This window comes from Rhinatrema bivittatum, chromosome 2, assembly GCF_901001135.1.
Source record: "Rhinatrema bivittatum chromosome 2, aRhiBiv1.1, whole genome shotgun sequence".
In the NCBI taxonomy this organism is placed as follows: Eukaryota; Metazoa; Chordata; class Amphibia; order Gymnophiona; family Rhinatrematidae; genus Rhinatrema; species Rhinatrema bivittatum.
In genome coordinates, this window is record NC_042616.1 from 725,021,570 (window position 1) to 725,042,425 (window position 20,856).

A 20,856-nucleotide genomic window follows, 5' to 3' on the forward strand; every position below is an offset into this window, starting at 1 on the left:
GCCCTCACTGCCCACCCGTTCTTCTCCTTGCCTTCATGCCCTGCCTATCCATCCCGCCTTCACTGTGGATGGATACCTGGTTAGACCTCAGCCTGATCTCAGACTTTGTTACGTCAGCCGGCCACAGAGACCATGGCCGACCAAACTTACCGCTTCCGGAAGCTGTCCGCCGCTCTCCAAGTGTTGCGTTCGTGCCTGTTCTCGCCCTCGCTCCACCCTCTCTACCTTTGTGGCGACTCCCTTCGGCTCTGACGGACAGATGCTGCCGCGGCTTCTCCTTGCCGCTTCTCCTCGGGGGCCCCGCTCTCTCTTCTTGATTTCAGACTGCTAGACGAGATCCGGTACTTGCTCCTTGAGGTCCTACGTCCCAGAATGCTCAGAAGACTCCTTACTGCCTGGAAGCGATCGCAGACGTGAACACTGTGAGTTCTATTACAGATAGGAATTGGTACTCGCTCCACAAGGGCCTATGTTCCTAATCTCTGAAGACTCCCTTCTGTCTAAGACGTTATTGCAGGTACGGAGATCGTGAGTTACTATTGCAGATAGGAACTGGTACTCGTTCCACGAGGGCCCATGTCCCTAAAACACTTCACAGACTCTCTTCCATCTCAGAAGCTATTGCATACCTATATCTGGTACATTTCTATTACAGATTGCAGATAGGAACCGGTACTCGCTCCATGAGGGGCTATGTTCCTAAAACTCTCCAAAGACTTTCTTCTATTTCAGAAGCCATCTCAAACACAGATATTGTGAGTTCTTATTTCAGACTTCATATAGGAACCAATACTCGCCTATGGCTCCTATTTCTGAATATACTGAAGACTCTCTGTTGCATAGAAGCCATTATAGATATCTACAATTGTGAGTGTATCATCTACTACTGGTTATGTATCCAGCATACCCTGTCTACTCACTATCTATAGTCTCTCTCTACGGCTCAGAAACCCAGAGATCTCAATTCCAGTATCTGAGGGACTTCAGCCCTGCCGGGCACATCAACTCACTACTGCCACCTCTGTTGGTTCTACTTCCTGTCTAATAAAGAACTATCTGTGTTTGTCTCCATACTCCAGCCTAGCCGGTGGTCCCTCTCAGGATATCCTCCTGGGGGCGCTGTCATCTGCCATCGGCCCAAGGATTCACCAATTTCCACTAAGTGTTTATTCCTTACACTACTAGAGTGGTATCGTATAGACTGCCACACTGTGGGAGCCAACCCACAACAGATTATTGACCCCACCTATGGAGTATTACAGATTGCTAGCTCCTCCCCTTGAGGGAGCAGCATTGATCAGATTACTCACTCCTCCCCTCTGGAAGAGGTGATCCATAACAGATCGCTAACTCCTTAGCAGATTCACAACAAATTGCTAATTCCGCCCCCCCTGGCGGCGTGATCACTAATACCAAGCCCCTGACGCTGGGCGTGGGGGTGCTCCCTCTGGCACCGAGGTCTGTTTCCACGTCGGAGGGCCTCCTTCCACGGCTGGAACGCCGAAGCCTCAGAAGCCCCGCCCACCGATATCATCTAGGCGCGAGCGGCAAGACGAGGTCCTCTTTTAAAGAGGCCAGTGCGGGAGACTTCGATCATCCCCAGGAGTTCTCCACCCCCTGGGAGGTATTTATATGCTTAACCTGGGTACCCGCTCCTCAGGGGCCCTCTGCTTTCTTTACAGGTGCCTTACTGGGATCAGGTACTCGCTCCTCGAGGGCCTGCTCTCCCTGCCTTTGTGCCTGTTGCCATCTACTTCAGCCTGGTGGAATCGCCAGCCTTACAGCTACCATCTAGTGAGTAGTCTATTCTCAGTCTGTCTCATCTACAGCTTTGCCATGCTTTTAAATCGACAGTTGATTCGGAGCGTTCAGCAGCAGGACATTAATCCGCGTTTTGGAAGGCCACAGCAGAGAGTTACTTGCCGGGAAAGCTGAAGATTTATAGTTGCAGTGCAGTACAAGACTTGATGGTCTGTTTGAAAGGCAATTTGCAACAACTCTGCGGAGTATACAGGTACACAGAGATGCATTTATAAAAGTTGTATTTAGACACAGTTTATTTTGAGGTTGGGAGTCATTCGCAAGAAAGGTTGAAGATTTATATATGTAGTGCGACACAAGATTTTACAGCTGGTGAAAAGGATGTAGCGGTAATCGGATAGAAAATTCAGGCAAAGATACAATCAGTGAATATGTTATATGTTTGATTCCGCACAGATTCCACTTTGGCAAACATTGCTGACTATCCAGTGTGGCACAGAACTAAACGATTTGATTTTCGTAAACATACCTAACCATTGACAATCAACAAACATCCCTTGAGAAAAAATCCTTTTTGGATTTGAAACGGGGCCTCATCGGGCTATTTAACATCGGACAGATAAGTTGGGACATTGTTTACTATGTATTCAGCGAATCAGGATGCATTAACATCATTTAGAAACATTTATTGATTTTACAACGAATGATAAGTTTGTTTAATTATTTTGTACAATTTTTTGCACTTTTCACGCTAAAAAATATTGTGGATGGAAGGGGGGACGTTAATGATTAAATACATTGAATAACACCTGGATGGTGTTGTATAATACAATATATGAAGCGTTCCTACCATCCTTAAAAATTTTTTATTTATTTTTTGTTAATTTTTTTGGGAAAATCATTTGTTAAAAACATACAAACATTGAAGGTATCCCTGGTGGGATTTGAATTTTTGGTGAAATTTATTTTATATAAACACATAATTTCACGACACAATAATTCAGTCTACTAGCAAACCAGAGGTTAAAGGTTAAACGAACAAAACGTCTTTTGACAATTTATGTATGTTTCCTTAAATATATACATACATTTTTGTGGATTACATAATGTTACACCCTCGCTGACCCCCAGGCAGTTCCCATTCATTCTCACACTGCTCCCTCCCCACCCCCCAGGCATGCACACATTCTCACACACTCACAGAGACCCCTAGGAGGACAGGCAGGCACCAATTCATTCTCACACACACATACACCACACACAGGCAGGCACCTATTCTCACACAGACAGACCCCAGGAAGACACCCATTCATTCTCATACACAGACACAGCCTCAGGCAGGCACCCATGCATTCACACACATACACCCCCAGGCAGTCTCCCATTCATACACATGCACACTAAAGGCAGACCCCCCCTCTCTTTCTTGTGCCAGCAACCTCAGAGCCTCTCTCATTCCTCTGCTGCCACTGTCACTGCTGCCATGTGGATATTTGGGGAGGTGCTGATTGCTGCTACTGACACTGAAGCCCATTCTGCTGCCTCCTCTGTGCAGGCCTTGTGGTATTAAATATTTGCGGGCTTCCACTTCCTCCATGACGATCTCGTACATTGTGAGATTGGCATAAAGAAAGTGCTACACTTGCACATTCCCAAAGATAACATGTGCCAATCACTAAAAAGTAATTTTTTTTACCTTTGCTGTCTGATCTTAGTTTTCTAATCGGTTGGTCACAAGCTTTTTTTTCCACCTTCCCTTTCTTGTTTTTTGCCAATTCTTTTTACAGGGTCTTTTTTACTTCTATTTTTTTTTCTCCATCTGTCTTCTTCCCTCAAACTCACAATCAGGTTCTCATTCTCACAGCGGCCCTACTACCGGGTTTCCTCCTCTTCTCGGGGCACCGTGACTTGGGGTATGCCGTGGCCCATTAACGCTGCTCTTCTTCTGTACACGGCAGATGCTCCTCCTTCTTCCTGCCCACGCGGCTCCGGCAACGTTTTTCTTCCGGGGCTGCACAGGCAGGAAGGAGGAGGAGTGAACGTGACCCTTTTCTTCGGGCCGTGGTGAGGTAAGCTCCACCGTGGCCCCGCTGATCTTCCTGCTGTAGTTCCCTGCTTCCACCGGCCCTGCTGCTATGTGGACCGGGCGACACACTTTACACTGCAGGCGACACACTAACATGTCGCGACACACAGTTTGGAAAGCTCTGGTCTAAAAAGTGTTTCACCGACATGAAAAGTTTGGAAAGCTCTGGTGTAAGGTGTGATTACCCGGAGGGCAGGTTTTATTCTGTATATGAATGCGGATGATGGGCAAATACTTGCTCCTTTGGGAAAAGATCTGGTGAAATGTTACACTAACCAAGCCCAGTGATGCATATTTCGCAAGTAGCAAAAAACACCCATTACAAAGTGAAAATGTTGAGATTTGTCAGACCCTACTTAGATCATCTGCCTGCTTAAAAATCTGTGGCATATGCGTTGGTACTTTCACATATCGATTATTGCAATACATTGCTTTTGGGACTTCCAGCAAAATGAATGCAGCCGATGCAAGTAAATCTAAAATATGGCAGCAAGTTTAGTGACTGGAAGCCCTAGGAGAATGTCTGCAGGTCCATTACTTTTGGGACTTCATTGTCCCCCACTTAGCACGAGATATAAATTCAAACACCTAACACTGGTATTTAAAGTTATGTGAAAAATCATTTGCAGTGGTATGAAACCAGTAGAAATGTAGGATCAACCAGTAAACATTTTTTTGCAAATTCCATTTTTCGCCATGCACGTTTAAGGTGCAAATCTTTCTCTTCGACTATTCCAAAGTTATGGAATGATGTTCCATCAGTCCTAAGGGAAGAGAAAGATCTTTTCAGATTTCGGAAACTCTTAAAAACCCAATTCATGAGTAATGTTTCTGAAGGCTGAGTTATTTCTCTTCAATTACTGTCTTCTGTGTCATATTCCTGAGGGATTCTTTAGTTGGGAGAAAAGTTCTGTTATTAAATAAGATTTGTACTGATTTTGTTTTGCTACATGTTGTACATTGCTTAGAAAGATTTTTTTTTATCAGTTAGGCTATTAATAAATGATTGCAAATGAATAAATAAATAATCTGGCTAGAATATAGCCGAAAAGTGTCCAAATTTTCACTTCTCAGTTATCCGGCTAAATTCTTTTGAATATGAACCTCTGGGATTTTAGCTCCAGAAAAGACTAAATGGCAATCTGGTGCCTCCAGTATTCCAGCGAGTTGTATTGGAGCCCAACCCGCTCCCCCGATGGACTCTTCCTTGCCTGATCCGAGCTCCGCCCCCCCTCCTACCTACTCCTTTAAACATCAAATCTGCAAAGAGTGAGTGAGGCAGGAGAGAGGTCAGTTTCCTCCTTCCTTGCACCCGGGTCAAATTCAAAACGGCACCGACCGACTTCAGGGCACTCTATGCCTGCAGATTCCCACACTCTTTCCAGATATGGCATTTGAAGGAATGGGTCTTACGAGGAGGAGGTGTCTGCCAGGGTGGGATGAGGGAGAACTGTCTGGGGCCCATTGGCCCATATTTTAACAAAGAGGGATGCCAATGGGCCCTTTCTTGTGTTAACAAGGCTACAGCTAATTCACAGGAAGTTAAATGCTTATTTTATGGGGGGAGGGAAGGGGCTAGAGCAGTGATGTTTAATGCAAATCGCATGCTTTAATGAGATTTTCATTAATTCATTGAAATATTAATGAGCTGCTTTGCATGGAATTGCATGAGCCGCATTTCAATAATATTTTTTGCATGCTATGAGGATTTGTTTTCTGTGTTATTGGTAATGCTTTGGTATGTAAACGCAGCCATTAACATGAACACCTCTTACTATAGAGGCCCCTAAATCATTGCAGGGAAATGTGCTAATGCAGCAATGCTGATCAGCAAATATGGGGCTAGGGAGGAATTTGTTTCATTGTTGAAATACCGGTGGATGCATAAAACCTTTTTTTCCCTTCCCCTAACAGCGAGAAAAGTTAGGCATTCAGAAGAAGGCTGGACGAGAGACTTCTGGTTTCCTTTCAGACTACGTACAGTACATCTGAAAAACAGTACTGTGTAGTCATGTTTATTCTACAGCAAACTGAAGTAATACATGTAACTCCATGTTTGCGGTCTGCTAAAATTCTTTAAAAGCAGAACCCTCACCCCCAAAATCTAGAATTACATGGTAACTTAAAAGAGCATGTTTTATGAAACCCATGACCTGCATGTGTGTTAGTGAGTTTATCTGTCACGAAGCTCCATGTGTATGCGTGTTAGCTTGCCGTTGCTTTGTGGGGGATGGAGGGAGGAGAGGGTTGGAGGATGTATGGGTTTGTGTGCATAGAGGGGGTGTGTGCGGAAGGCATGAGCGTTCATGTGGTTGGAGCTGGTAGGGGAATGGGGTGAGAGTACAAGTTTGATGTGTGGGTGCGCATAGAAGACAGTTTGTGAGGCGGATGTGGGTGAAAAGTAGGGGCGTGGTGGTTTGTGAGTAGGTTGAGGTGTGTGTGGTGGAAGAGGGGGCAGCTTTTTCTTTGACTAGCAAGGACTGGGACCCCTACCAGCCTCATTGCTTCATCTGCTTTTTTGGCTGAAGTCTGGGGACCCCTGTCAGCCTCACCGCTCCAGCCGGCAGCAACTACCCCACCAGCACTTTTGTTTTCTATTTGTCTGCCTGCACAGATAGATGGATGGACGAAGTGAAGAATGTAAGCTTTTTCTTTTTATGAATCATGCTAAGAATAATTTGCAAGGACCCTTATTTCTGTGCACGCTTTAATACAGATTTAAAACCCTTACTTCCACTAAAGCATCATTATAAGCTCTGTACGTTCCATGACAAGGGATGGAATGGTTGTGGAGTAGAAATGTTTATGTGTAATTAATATATTGGGATCAAAATTTCCCATAATTTTCACCCCCCACCTCTTTCCTTTACTTCTACTGTTGCTAAAGTAGATAAGAGAGAATACAAAGGCGACCCCAGCATTCACTTTCTTTTATTTTGCTGCTCTTAATTTTATAAGTAGCGGGGAAAGCTGTCTGAAATTGACAGTTTTGCATTATTTCCTGAATCAGGGTCAAGTTATTTCATATTCCAAACTGTTCATAGAGGGATCATGAATTTACAGACATACTAAACTGGTGAATAAATTACACCAAAACACCAATTATTTTTTGTCCAGGGTTTCTCCTTTTGATTAAACAGTAAAATCAGTGCATGGAAATACTAATCTAGTCTTATTTTCACAATGCTCAGACGTTGTGGCTCTCTCCAAAACCAGAGTGAGGGCTGAGGCTCCCCTCCCGCCACGAGGCTCTGAACGCTGCCTCTACAGCATCCCCAGTCCCAGCAGTGCGGCGGTACAAGGCCCAACTCGGAACCAAACTGCGATCTTCCACACGGCAGCGTGCAGCACCACCTCTGTAGTGCCTAGCCAGCCCCAGACCACTTCTTCATGACGTCTGCTTTCTTTCTACATGGCGTGCTCAGCTCAGAATTTCTACAAAGCATACATCACAAACCGAATACAGAAAAAGACTAGCAATTACAGGATTGTTCAAAGCTTCATGGTGGCCTCTGTGCTCCTTTAAAAAAAAAATCCTTTTAAATTGAAATGTCAGTGCCACATCCTATTTTTAAAGGATGGTTGCAAAGTTAAAATGGCTGAGGTTATTGGGAGTCAAGGTTTCATCTCCAGTCTGCTTAACTAGCTGATAAGACACAAAATTTAGAAACTAAATCTGATATCATATACCAAATGCTTATTTATGTAATGGATTTGTTACTCTAGAGAAAAACTGATTTAACCAACCATTACTGAGGTTAAACCTGATCCGGGAGTAGCATAAACAGAGTCAAGTCCGTAGAATATTGTGCGGTGCTTCTGATTCTAGTACCCCCCTCTCCCCCTGCGTCTCCCATCCACAAAATAACACAAAGAAAGGAAAACAGGACAACTCCATGATAGAAAATTGTTCTTTATTGTAAACCTCATATAAAGATTGATATAAGAAAAACTGTGCAAATCTTAAAGTAGTCATAAAAGTGTTTCTATTACACTAACACTTTGCATCTGTACATGAAATCTATCACAATACTGTATATGAAAGAATGTCACAGAATGTAAAAATTATAATTCTCTCTTTTGGGACAAACAATTTAAACTTCATTTTCTTGTAAAGCAAATCACTTTCATTCTGTTTTAACGCATCTTAATTTCTGGCCTCATCAGAGAAAGAAAAAAAAAACAAAAACCCCACTATCTGCTCGCTTCTCTGCATCATCTTCAGCTACTGACGTGTGTGTGGCAGGCTCACTACGCTTCTCTCCAGTCCCTGGAAATCTAGCCTTGACAAACGTGCACAATACAGCTGGATCGTTGCACAAAATTTCCCCTTTACAATTGCAAACTGTGTCAACTGAAAACCTGAAGCTTGGTAAGATTTTGAGGTGCTAGCCAGCTGTTTTGGAAGTATCAAAGAAAAATATTTTTAAAAAAGGAAATTGAACAAAGAACTAAAAAGGTTAAGAGAGAGTGTCACATATTAACTATTTTGCATTAGCATATCTTGTGACCTTTGGCCCTTGCCAGCTACTTGACTGGCCTCTTCCACTACCAAGTATTGAGACTGCATTAAAAGTGGCAGTACAAGTTACATTTTATTAAAGTCTTAACAGCAGACTCCATTTAGAGTAGCAAAATCTACCCATGAAGAGAGGGTGACAAGGCTTGGATACCCCCTCAACCCCTCTTTATACAATCAGTTCTGTATGGACAAGTACTAAACCAAGAAGGCTGAACCCACCTACTGTGCAGCACTTCCCAAAGTCCCACACTAAATAGCAAAACACACCCTGTATCCTTGCAGAAATGGACTCTCCAGTGGGTTGGGTTTTTTTTACAATTCCAAAAGCAGTATGCACGCACTCTTCAGATGAGTCAGGATGGAAACAAGGACAAAAAAAACACTTTACATGTCCCAACTCTATTCTGTGTGGGTAAATGAGAACATGTACTGTACCAGCCCATCAGATACACTTCCACCTTATTTAAAATTATGATGGTGTTCTGAATATAGAGGCTCCTGCTGATTGGGAAACTTGGAAGGGCTCCCTTTCACTTAATATGTGGAGCTACTCTCCTGCATTTATATTCTGTGTGATTCACTGTGTAACATCCCTGAAGTTGGTTGCAAATATTCAAACACAGGCAACTTTCTACTTCAGACTCTAGCTATCTGTACAGAGTATGAACTAATAAAAAGCACAACAGACCACCCTCCCTTTTTCACAACTGTGCTTGTGCAATTACCACTGTGATCACTGCACATTTTCCCTGAACAGACCACAAGGCCTTTTGCCAGAACCTTCAAATGCATTTCCTCTTCCTGCCCATGTACAAAACCAGTCTGCCAATCCACTGTATGCCAGAGGCGCTTGCTGACATCTGTACGACCAAATGCAGACAACCTTCACTTCAGTCCAATACGGTCCCATAGAACAACCCGAGACCTGCAGAAGGAAGCATTTTGATGTCACTGATGCAACATAGCTGTGCCAAGAGCTAATTGGCATGGCTTTAGATGTTGGCACTTCATTGCACAGGCATCGAGGTACATGGCAAGCCCATGCTATTTAACTTGCTCACTTCCATTTGCCAATTTGGGAGCTTCTTGGCTGATAAGTGGCGACGTGCGTGCTTAGTCAAATGGTCACTCCGCATAAAGCGACGTTCACACATTGGGCAGGCAAACTTTTTCTCGCCAGTGTGCGTCCTGCGATGTCGAGACAGTTCATCGGAACGTGCAAACTTCCTCTCACAGCCTTCCCAACTACAGTTAAAGGGTTTCTCTCCTAAAATAACCAAAATAAAAATCATGAAAAATAGGAAAGTGTGTTGCATAGCAACACTTCAGACCATTACTTCCTGCCATCTGGTATTCTACAAGAGTCAGCAGGTGTACATATTTTATTCTGTTTTCCAAACACTGAATCCTCCAAAGGAAGAATATAAGTACAACAATTCTAGGGAATAAAAAGGATGTAAGGGCTGAAAAAAATCTGCCATCTACAAAGTCTATCAGGGGTTAACATGGTTTTGACAGCAAAAGGCATTCCCCAGAAAGACTAGTTTACACTTTTGTTGTTAATTGGTTAACTACTAGTGTCAACAAATGCTTTAAGTACTATATGAGTTTAAATGACCATTTTCTAAGTTGTTTTTCCCACTCCTTTTCAATAGCTAGGGATCCAGCTATGGCACAAACTGAGCATTATGTACCTATCTGCTCTTAAAGAGACACTCCTATTTACTCTTGGAAGAATCCCACCCAAGAAAAGTGTGGCAACCCTGCCAGTACATATCCCCCCACAAACAGTGTCTTATAGAGATTACATGTAGCACTAGACACATCTGAGCCCTCAGATTCTCACTGCCTACCATCAGGTGAGCATGCTATGTCCCAAGTTTTTTTTTTCCCCCCTTGTTCTAAGACAGTGCTTCCCTTTTAGTTCTTGAAAACCCCTAGCAAGTCTGATTTACATGAGATCCACAATGAACATTCATGAAATAGATGTGCATATAATTAGCCTTCCTAAACATCAAGTTAAATTGCAAATTTAATGGTTCTCATTTCCAGACCTGCTACAGGTTCTTGGAAAACAGAACTGGGAAACACTAGTCTACGGTAAGGTGGGCAAATGGGTTTCCTTTTGCTTCCACCACTGACATCTGTTGACATTTCCAGATTCAATGCAATGTTGTTATCTATTTTTCATAATCCTACAGAACAATAAAAATTCAAGAGTATCACAATTACTATCACAGGGATAAGAAGATAAGGGTGTGGTGGGGAGAGAACCACAATAAGATTGACATGAAGCTACTGACCTTCAGACGGTATTGAAAAATATCCTGAACAAACAGAGCCCCAAAACACCCTCCTGTGAGAGTGTTGCAATAGTCAGTATTACATTTCTTATATGAATCGAAGCAAAATGTCTTACCTGTGTGAGTTCTCATGTGAGCTTTCAAATGGGAACTCTTAAAGTATGTCTTTCCACACCCTGAATGGCTGCAAATGTGGCTTCTGATTCGTGAGGAATCCATCTGCGGCACAACTTTTGCTGTAGTAGGGGTGAAACCCGGAGCAGGAGCAATAGGTGACAATCTTGTGCCATTATGGCTCGTCACTTGAGGTTTCTGAGCAATTGGCTGAGGCATAACAAACATAACTGTACCTTTAGGGACTTGAGTGCCCATGAACATGACAGGCTGGCAAAGGGCTGGCTGTTGGCTCGGCACAGCACTGGGGACTACCGCTGCCATAACAGGACTGTTCGCAGCGAGTGGAACCATCTGGCAAATGACTGGCATAGGCGGCAAGCCACCTGTTGTTGCAGAAGATGAAGGTACCATGACTGGAGCTGGTTGGCCTGACACAGGGAATGGATTAGCGATCGAAGTCTGTGACAAAGACACTGAGCCAACACTTGGTGCTGTGGTTTTCCCCACTTCTGACACAACTTTCTTGCATTCCCACATCAATGGGATAGGTGACAATGCTACACATGGCAGATTTTTTCTTGATGTTTCATCATTAAATTGGGTGGTTTTTTTCATAGCATTATCCTGATTCATTGGCAGGCTAGTTGTTTTTGTTGGACAAGAATTATAATCGTACAGCAGTGCATCTGCAGTGTGGCGGATCACACTTGTTGCTTGAGCTTTCTGTGGCCTTTGTGCAGGGACATCGTTTGCCTCTAGAACAGCGTGTATAACATTCATCTTCGAGACATCAGTGGAAGCTTTGCACTGTATAACAGGTGGTGATGGAAGAACTGGATGAAGTACTTGAGATGGCTCAAAATTAGAAGGGCTGTAGGGTGGCGTCAAGCACTATGGGGAAAAAGAGATGCACTCCATTATCATCTATTTTACATGATTAAGTACAATCATCACTGTCTACTAAAAACTATCAAAATGAACTAAAGACAAAAGAAACAAGCTTACAGATGCTGGCAATGTATGAAATTCTGTTGTAGAAGATAGCAGATTATCTTCCATTTCCTCTGAGAAATCAGATGCTGGTGTAATTGGTCGAAGATCTGCATATTTCTTGAAATCTGACTTCCAGCTGCAGCTCATGAACATAAGTGCTTCCACCGCCTCAAAATCACTTTTTTCCGGGCTCCTGTTCCATGAACATTCGCTGTCCCTTTGTCTGTCTATCACCTCCATGCCTTCCATCTGACAGAAACAATAAAATGAGCAGTTTTCAGTGTATTAAAATGTGATAAAAGTTGGTCAGAACAAACAATTCTTTATCTTGATCACATCTGGATGCTGTAGTGTACAAAACTCCTGACTCCCAGTCATATGCACCTCCTCCTCCTGGGAATTTAGCTTTGGATATCTAGACCAACATAAAATTTATCCACAGGTGCCATTATTCAGATTACCAACATCCAAATAGGTAGCATCTGTGGTCTTGAATACTCATGTACAATGACACCTCTAGATATTTTAAGTTGGTAAATAAAAATCATCAAGAACTGAAAAAAAAATACATAAAATTTCTTCAGAATCATTTTTTCTACTAGATGGCAGCAGCTATTACAGATCAATCTCATGCCCTTACAAACCCAAGAAGTCAGCATGGTGGAGAGAGGGGAAGGCCGGCCGAGCTGCGAGGGTTTTATTTATTAATTTTTTTTAAGGCTGCAGCAGTATGGGCTGGCTCAGCTTTACTGGTGACCTCATTTCAACTCCAAGCCCCCTCCCCCCACCCACCCCCTTTCAAGAGATCTACTGCTCCGTTTTCCCATCGGCCCGCATTTCCCCTCCTAATCCGTTCATCTGCCATCGCCCTTTTTCTTCTCAGGCCAATCACCGCCTCCGCCGCCAACTATTGGTTGCCAAGGTCACGCAAGCGCGGGATCCTATTGGCCATTGAACGACAGGGTGGGCATGTGAAAGGAGCGTGATCGGCTCCTGTTCCACCAACGCTCAGGAAACGTGAACTGGGAATTGCCGCGCCTGGCAACCTTTCACCCAATTCCTTTGGCACATAGTGTAACAGGCGGCGCGCGGTCCACCGCGGCGCGCCTGTACGGACAGAGCTGCAGCGGCAGCACTCCAGGGCGCGTGCGCACCCTTACATACACAGTCTCGGAGGCGCGTGCACATCAATGCACAGAGTAAGTGGCGCGTGCACACCAATACACGGAAATGTAAGTAGCGCGTGCACAGAAAGCAACTGCGGCCAGCGCGCGTGTGTTGAACGCATGCACAAACAGGGAGTTGGCGTGCTTGCAGCATTCCCATGGGCTGCGCACCCCAATAATACAACTCTCTGGAGAGTGCACTAACAAAAGGTGGGTCGGGAAGGAAGACTCTGCTGATGTTCAAAACTCCTACAAATCCACCCTCTTTAGAAATTCGAAGCTTGTGCGTTCAGAAAGAAAGTCACACACATTTTTGTAGAAAGCTCCCTCCACTAAATGTTTTGAAACAATCTGAATATACATACAAACGTTGTTTCAACAGCAGAACAAAAACAACCCATTAATACCGACTACTACAATTGTAATACAGGTATTTCTCTATGTCAATAGCTTACCTATAAAACTAATATTCCGAGAACTTAAAATCAGTAAATTTACAAAGCGATAACATTCCTTTGTGTTACAGAGAGCTTACTTAGCTAATTTTTAAACCTTAATCATGTTATTGTAACGATATAACAGTTCTTGCCTGGAAGCTTTTTCTGTCTATCATAGTATTAACCATATTACAAAACAAATCTGAGCTACTGCAATCCTTCTCCCGGTTATTACTAGAAGGGGCGTTACAAAAAAAAAAAAAGGATTATGGACATAGCTGAATATTTTGACGACGATGATGACAATCTTATTATTCAAGATAAACCATTCAGATGAGATGCACTTACAGCTCGTTGATAAGACGAAGTCCCGAAATTCAGCATTACCAAAGTAGAAAAAAAACCCTCAAACAAACAAGAACCAGCGGGTAGGACTGGATTATTGCTATTATAATAAAGCTATCCCTTGCCTAGTTCTAGGAGTTGATGCGACTGATACCAGACACCCGGTGCTGCCTCTCTGCTGCTTTATTTTCTCTTTTTGTTCCCAGCTGCTCCATTCAGATAGCGCTCTGCTTACCCCCCGCGCCCCGCCCCCGGTGGGGGCGGAGCAGGCGCCCCTCCGAACCAATCCCGGGCAAAGGTGTGTGCGAGGACATCCAATAGGAGGGCGCGGGGCGCGTGATCAGCGCCTGCTAGCCGTCGTGGCCGCCGGGGAGCTTGAGCGTGGTACACAAACGGAGCGCGGCGTGCGGGGTCTAGGGAACTTCCCTGGCTGTCAGAGGGTGACTCACTGTCACGTCTGCGTTCTCTCTTTCGCCCACTCACCCGGCCGTCTGAGCCGCGAAGAGAAGGCCAGGAGAGGAGGGAAGAGGCGGGGAGAGGAACGGGCGTTGCCTTTCTTCCAGGCAAGGGGCCTGATAAAAGAAGTCTAGCTCTGCTAAACTAGTCGGGAAGATAACGAGTTACTCCAACCCAGAAACGTCACCCACTATCCTTATTTCTTCTCACAACAGCAAGGCAGTGAAAATAAATTGACTTTAGCAGATGTTCTCATTAAAAAGCCCAAATCACGCTTCCAATAGGGGATGCATGAATTTGGTAGTTCAGGTTGGTTTTTTTTTTAATCCTTCGTCCCACCCTTGTGATTCAGCAGTAAAGAAAAAGTGTAGATGTGGCCAAGAGATTTAGCCATCCTTGGGGAAGGTCAAGGATGGATGACCTCAGAAACTGATAAAGGAGTTTGACATAAGTATTGTTTATCGAGTTTTATCAAATGTTTTATGTTGATATTTTAATGTTGCTTGTTATGTATTTATGAATGTATTGTAAACCACACTGAACAATGAATTGGTGGTGGAGGTGTTATATACATTTTAAATAAATCTTGTGTGGTGCAGTTGGCACAAATTAAAGACTCATGAGTTATTAAATGGGCCATTATTGAAAAGGACAGTACTTCATTTGGTTTAAAAAAAAAAACCCATTGAATCGGTTAGTCCCTTCCAAAAACATTCCCGTAGACATCACATTTCAATGGCAGATAAAGATTTTTTTTCTTTACGTTTGAAGCAGCAGTACCATTTTAAATGTAACCCTACCAAGGGTCACTAATGTGTTTCACTAGGTTCTAAAGGTTCTAACACTTTCTAGATGGTTCCTGCTGTCCAGGTTTCAAGGAGTTCTGTGTAAAATGCAGAACTGTTCCTCTCTGCAAGCTTCCTCTGTAAGAAGAGGTACTAAAGGGGATGAGGTAATGCTTGTTTTAAGAGTGAGAGATGCATGGGGAAGATTAGGAGGATGTTAGGGGGAGGTGCATTCTCACCTGGGGGAATGGGGTAGTAAAAGTCTATATGAGCTATCCCCTGGCACCTATGAGGTGTCTCTAGAGTCCTGAGGATAGAGAGGGCTTGTGAGGGATCCAAAGGATTCTTCAACAAGGAACAAAGAAGATTCCAAGTTGGAGAGCCATGCTGAGACCTGCCAGAGGGAGGACACCCTACTAGGAGAAAGAACGTTCTAAGTATGATGCTGCCCCAAAGGCCTTGGGGCTAAAGTGCTGTGGGATTTCTCCTGCTCAGAGAAGAGTATGAAATCACTGAATCTGTTTTTGTCTATTAGACTGTATCCAGCTATTAATTTCAAGAATTCTATATTGTTGCCTGTTTTGTCACTTGACTTTTCAAATAAAATTGATTTTTTTGGAACCAACTGCCAGTGTGGACCTTGGACTTATCGTGTAGTAAATCTTCCCTTGGGCCTCCCAGAAACAGTCTGGTCCCCATTTGATTCCTGGTGGACTTTACCTGTTCCCAGGGCTGCAGCAGTGGTACTCGCATCCCTCTACAGCTCTGAAGGTGATCCTGAAGAAAAGGGGAGGGGGTTACATTAATAATATTCAAGTACTTTATTTAATAGAATAAAATAATCTAAAGGACACTGTCAGGGCCAGAAAATATAGAAAGGCAAAACTTGATATCTTCTTGTTACCTTTCATATCTGGTGGATGCACGGAACATTCTCTTAATGGAGTTGATGGGGAGGAAGAATAGTATTAGAATTCAGGAAAGTATGGGGCAAGCATAGAGGATTCTTAGCAGTATGGAAATGAGGGTAAAACTTGAGCCAGTAAAATGAGCAGACTAGATGAGTTGTTAGATCATTATTGTGGTGCAGCAGCATAAATTTGCTAATTGAAGCAATAGAAGTTTAGCAGTCATTCATCAGGAAATGGTTTCATTTTATTTATTAAAATGTTATAACCTGCCTGTAAAATGTGTTATTCAAGCGCATCCTGATTGGCTTAACAAAAGAGAGATTTTCCTCTAAAATGTTTTTCTGTTGGTGGAAACCTTGGAGGATCCTCGTAGTGCCAAAATCGTACCTGAGATCCACACAAGTCCAGTTCGTCACCAGCCTGTGTCCCAGTTATGGGTCGCCAAAGCTCTTGCCTCTGCTCGTCTGAGAGTCCGTCTGATGTGACCTCTTGCTGGGATAAGTCTGCTGCTGAAAAAAAACAGGTTAATATAGCCCATTTTTAACCGTGAGGAGGGGTGGCACTAAACATCACAAACCAAAATGGGGAAAATACTTTCCAAGTCCCAAAACTTCCTCTGAGGAGAAGAGTCAATGCAGCCCCTCACTTGCAGAGTGAGGAGCACACAGATCTTCCAGCCTCTGGATTCGGGACTTGTCCCTCATCTGACTGGACCAGAGTCTCTCCACAGGAAAACTCCAAAAAATACCCAAACTGTCACCAAAGTCTTTTGGCCACAGTACTGGCGGCAGGTCCTGACAGTCACTGCAGGAATCGCCTCTTAAATCAACACAGCTAACAAACCTGGCTCCTTACCCTCCAGAAGCCACACCAAAATGACCACACACTCTAGACCAGAGCTTTCCAAACTTTTCATGTTGGTGACACACTTTTTAGACAAACATAATTTCACGACACAGTAATTCAGTCTACTAGCAAACCAGAGGTTAATGGTTAAACGAACAAAATGTATTTCGACAATTTATGTATGTTTCCTTAAATATATTCATAAATGTTTGAGGATTTCATAATGTTACACCATTCTCACACCGCTCCCTCCCCACCCCCCAGGCATGCACACATTCATTCTCACACACTCACAGAGACCCCAGGCAGACAGGCAGGCACCAATTCATTCTCACACACACATACACCACACACAGGCTGTTGGGAATGAGAGAGTAAGGTATTCTGACACAATATCTATGACATCATTTATTAATGTGACATCATGGTAAAATACGTTATTTACAGAAAGTTATTTACATACCACATGATTGCATATGCCATCCAGCACCCTTCGTGTCATCAGCCTTGTATCGAGGAGTCGTCAGGTCAGCAAAGGCGAGAAGGGGGTTTTCAGTGTCCAGCACTCTATACGTCTATAGAGGCAATATCTCCTACTCCCGCTGGACACTGGAAAGTCCAGCTCTTTTATATCATGCCGTAAACAAGTGTGCGTGCGAGAGAGAAATGATTGATCACTATCCCCCCATGTTATGTGTCAACAGTTGCTACTGCCCACTCGGACTCATCTTGTCCTTGGCATGTAGGTGTTGATCAGACCACCTTATTCCTGACAGGGAGCCAGAAAGCTGAGCTGCACAACCTGTTTAACAAGAACATGTTTATCCTACACTCCACCCTTGATCAATCATTCTCCAATGCAGGCACCACTGCATACGAAGCCACTGTAGTGGTATATTTACTTTGACGTGCTATTTTATGCACTCGATAGGTAAGATAACAAGTACACACTAGGTACAGGAGGCATACACTCATTACAATAAGGATAGGATGAAAAATCCAATTCAGAGTCATTGTAGCAGTAGAGGAACGTCTGAAAAACACATCCCACCAAGAATGAGAGGTGTCTTTTATCAATTGTAAATGTAGTAGGCGTTCCTTGGCAAAGTCCACTCGAAGCAGAGCACCAGTCACAGCAATGTCCACATGTCTCAGGGTCTGTTTCAACGAATATGAGGTATTCAATACCTTTTGCAGTTTAGTCAAATCCAACAATGGTGTCTTAAAGAATGATAAGTCCAACTTTACCCCCAATTGCGCATCAGCGATGTCCATTGGTGGTAAATAATATTGTCGAGAACCAAAAGTAAACCAAGTAACATTATACAGGCATCCTGTAAAAGTCAAATTATATACACATACATTTTCAGGGAATGGAATTATGAAACCAGTCACATTATCAGGTAATATTAGAAGACGACAGTGTGCCAAAGGTTGCTGCAACGAGCAATCATCGGGTAATGTGGAATACATTAAAGGGCAAGACAATCCCATTAGTGTAGGGGTACATATTGTATTGTCAATAGTGTGATTATTGGTGGTCCGTATCCAATTGTTAGTAAGCAAAACTTGTATTAGCACACTTCCTCTTTCAGGAAGATAGACTGGGAAAGGAAGTGATGTAAATTTACATACAGTATCTGTTAATGTATTGGAGGCGTTATAAAACGTGATTTGGCCTGTACACCAATTTGTGTCGCATATCGTATACTGTGGCTGTGGCAGCCAGCCCATAGGATATTGGTATGGTACATATGATTGGAACAATTCCTTCCAAATAGAAGAAATACTCATGTATAGTTTAGTTTGTATCATCTCTATCTTGTTGTTGTAGATAGAAAGCTTGCATACGGGATTGTGTCCAATTAACAAATGCAGTCAGATTATGTCCCATTTCCCAAGTGGCATTCCACCCTTCTATAACCAAATCATTTTTTAAATGCAAATACTTCTGCACATACTGTTGCATGTGTGCGGGGTCGGGAATCCAATTTGCAATAATGTTAGTGATGAGGCCTGTATCCCCTCCGGCCGTGGCAATTCTGTTCGCTAATACCTCTATATCCATAGTATTTAATGCTCCCATTCCTGTACCCAATCCTCCCAATAGTGTATCATACCATGCTCGTTTATATCGTGTAAGTTTGGGTCGATGGGGAAATGTTATGTTAAATTTCAACACATGTTTTGTAACATATGGTATAAAAGGAATGCATGTCTCGGGGAATCGGACCACCAGCTGGGAATGACTAGTAACTTCTTTTATAGGTAGCATCATCCAAAAGTACCCAAAGCGGGCCCGATTTGTAATTACAGTAGCATTTTCACATACTAGCACCCAGTCATTAATACTAGTAAGTGTCATATTGAGTGATTGGATTGGGGTGGAATTGCATATCTTCTCCTTCCACATAGCTCAGGTATATTGTAGACAAGGAGCCGAATAGTTACGACACTGTATGGCGGTGTAACTGGCTATAGAAAACTGATCCCTGATGTGACATTTGACGAGTAATCTAGTGATTTTGTCCTGTGTTGTCTTTGCTTTCACTACTTTTGCAGTTGTGGTGATGTTCCAAACCACACAAGCATCATATGCTTTACATGTGAAATTATCCTGCGTCCGAGAGGAGGTGCTGTTCTTCCACTTGATAGTCCCCCGTCCGGAGGTTACTTCTACAGGCTGATATAGGGTGTGCACCATACCAATGATGGCAAAGAGGTTGATCACCATAAACGGGAGGTGCAAGCCAACCTGTAGCGAGAGAACACATCGTTAGTTATTCCCTTAGTTTACATCGGATACTGGGTACCTGTATCCAATGTTCATCTCCTTCTGGTAGTACAGTCAGTACTGCATCTTTGCCAACAGTTAAAATTTCACCTTTCCTAGGTTCTCTATGACAGCGGTTCTCAACCGGTGTGTTGCGACACACCAGTGTGTCGCCAAGCACCGGCTGGTGTGTCGCATGCTCCCGGTCTCTCCCGCTGCTCTTTCTTCCCTGCTGCCGTTGCCACCAGGCTATCAGCACGTTCAAGCCCAGTGGGAATGGCAGCAGTGCTAAAAAAAGCTGTGGCACCCGTGGCTGGCCTTTTCTTCTTCCCGCACCTGAAGAGGCATCAGACAGCTTTCATGGCTGGCAGGCAGAGAGAAGGCAAAGAGGCAAAGAGCGTTTGTCCTCCCGAGCCTCTTCCTTTTATTGTACATTCATACAAAGGCAGATGATGTGTCATTACATGATTGGCTACTTTCCCATAGCAACAGAAGAGTCATTACACCATTGGCTTTGGCTCAGGGGGTGTGCACGGATCATATCATTGGCTGCTGAAATCTATACCTCCTGACTTTGTCCTGCCTCCGACTAGGGAACACCCAGCCCCTCCCCCAGGAATTCAGGGCCAACAGGTATCCTTTCCCAGGCAGAGACTTAAGCACAAGTGATGCTTTTATTCAGGCAAATGTCAGGGAGAAGGGAAGTTAGTGTTTAACCCTGATGAAATGGCTTGCTGGCAAGCGCATATTTCCCACATCTCACCCTTTCTGTTTTTGTTTAGGGCAGCTCAGTAAAGCTTTAGACCCTTACTGAAATCTGTTATGTCTTGGTATGGGCTGGAAATAGGGGAAGGGGGATTATGGAGAGAAGAAAGCTATAATTCGACGTGGTGTGCCAGCTGTCGATGAGCTTCTGAATCTCCATATCACCCAGAGCTGGTGCAGGTGGTGTGCCAACTCTGCAGGGCTCCGGATTCCCTATTAGGCATCTTACAAGACATCTTTGTATTCGGGCTGAGAGCAAGGTTTCAATATGGATATGAGGTTGGGTATGCACTGAATACAGCATCACAGGCAGATAATTAAGATAATTACAGTAATTATAATAGAAATCACCCCTTTGAGACCAGAAATATCAGGGAGTCAGGACCATAGCCAGTCCCATGGAGAAGTTGGTATTCTGTCTGAAAATGGTGCATCAGCAACCATGGTTTCTATCTGCTCTGTGGTATGTGTGAGGTTTGCTTTATAAACTGATATGTACACACAGCAATGAGATCCAATTAATGCACAAACACCACCCTTTAAGACTAAAATAGCTTCTAAGGTATAGCTGTTCTGTAATGCTACTTCTC

The 20,856-nt window shown here is 43.6% G+C and overlaps 1 protein-coding gene across 4 annotated transcripts; it reads right to left on the bottom strand.

The window, feature by feature from the left end:
• Positions 1–7,744: 7,744 nt before the first annotated feature.
• Positions 7,745–13,939, bottom strand: KLF10 (Kruppel like factor 10). Of its 4 annotated transcripts, none has more exons than XM_029591842.1 (4): positions 13,734–13,939; positions 11,795–12,031; positions 10,789–11,680; positions 7,745–9,636 (listed from the first exon to the last, which is right to left on the bottom strand). In XM_029591842.1, exons 1-4 carry the CDS (start codon positions 13,767–13,769, stop codon positions 9,377–9,379), a joined length of 1,425 nt encoding a protein of 474 aa, XP_029447702.1. In that variant the 5' UTR covers positions 13,770–13,939; the 3' UTR covers positions 7,745–9,376. The 4 variants fall into 4 exon arrangements, with proteins under 4 accessions (XP_029447702.1, XP_029447705.1, XP_029447703.1 ...); XM_029591845.1 differs by having other exon boundaries at positions 13,856–13,929; XM_029591843.1 differs by lacking the exon at positions 13,734–13,939 and adding an exon at positions 12,427–12,553.
• Positions 13,940–20,856: the final 6,917 nt, after the last annotated feature.

Bases quoted from the DNA above. Each gene is read 5' to 3' on its own strand.
- KLF10 (XM_029591842.1), bottom strand. From the start codon at position 13,769: ATGCTGAATTTCGGGACTTCGTCTTATCAACGAGCT. The intron at 12,032-13,733 runs GTAAGTGCATCT...TGTTTCTGTCAG, and splicing joins CTTCGTCTTATCAACGAGCT to ATGGAAGGCATGGAGGTGAT. The intron at 11,681-11,794 runs GTAAGCTTGTTT...TTTTCCCCATAG, and splicing joins TTCATACATTGCCAGCATCT to TGCTTGACGCCACCCTACAG.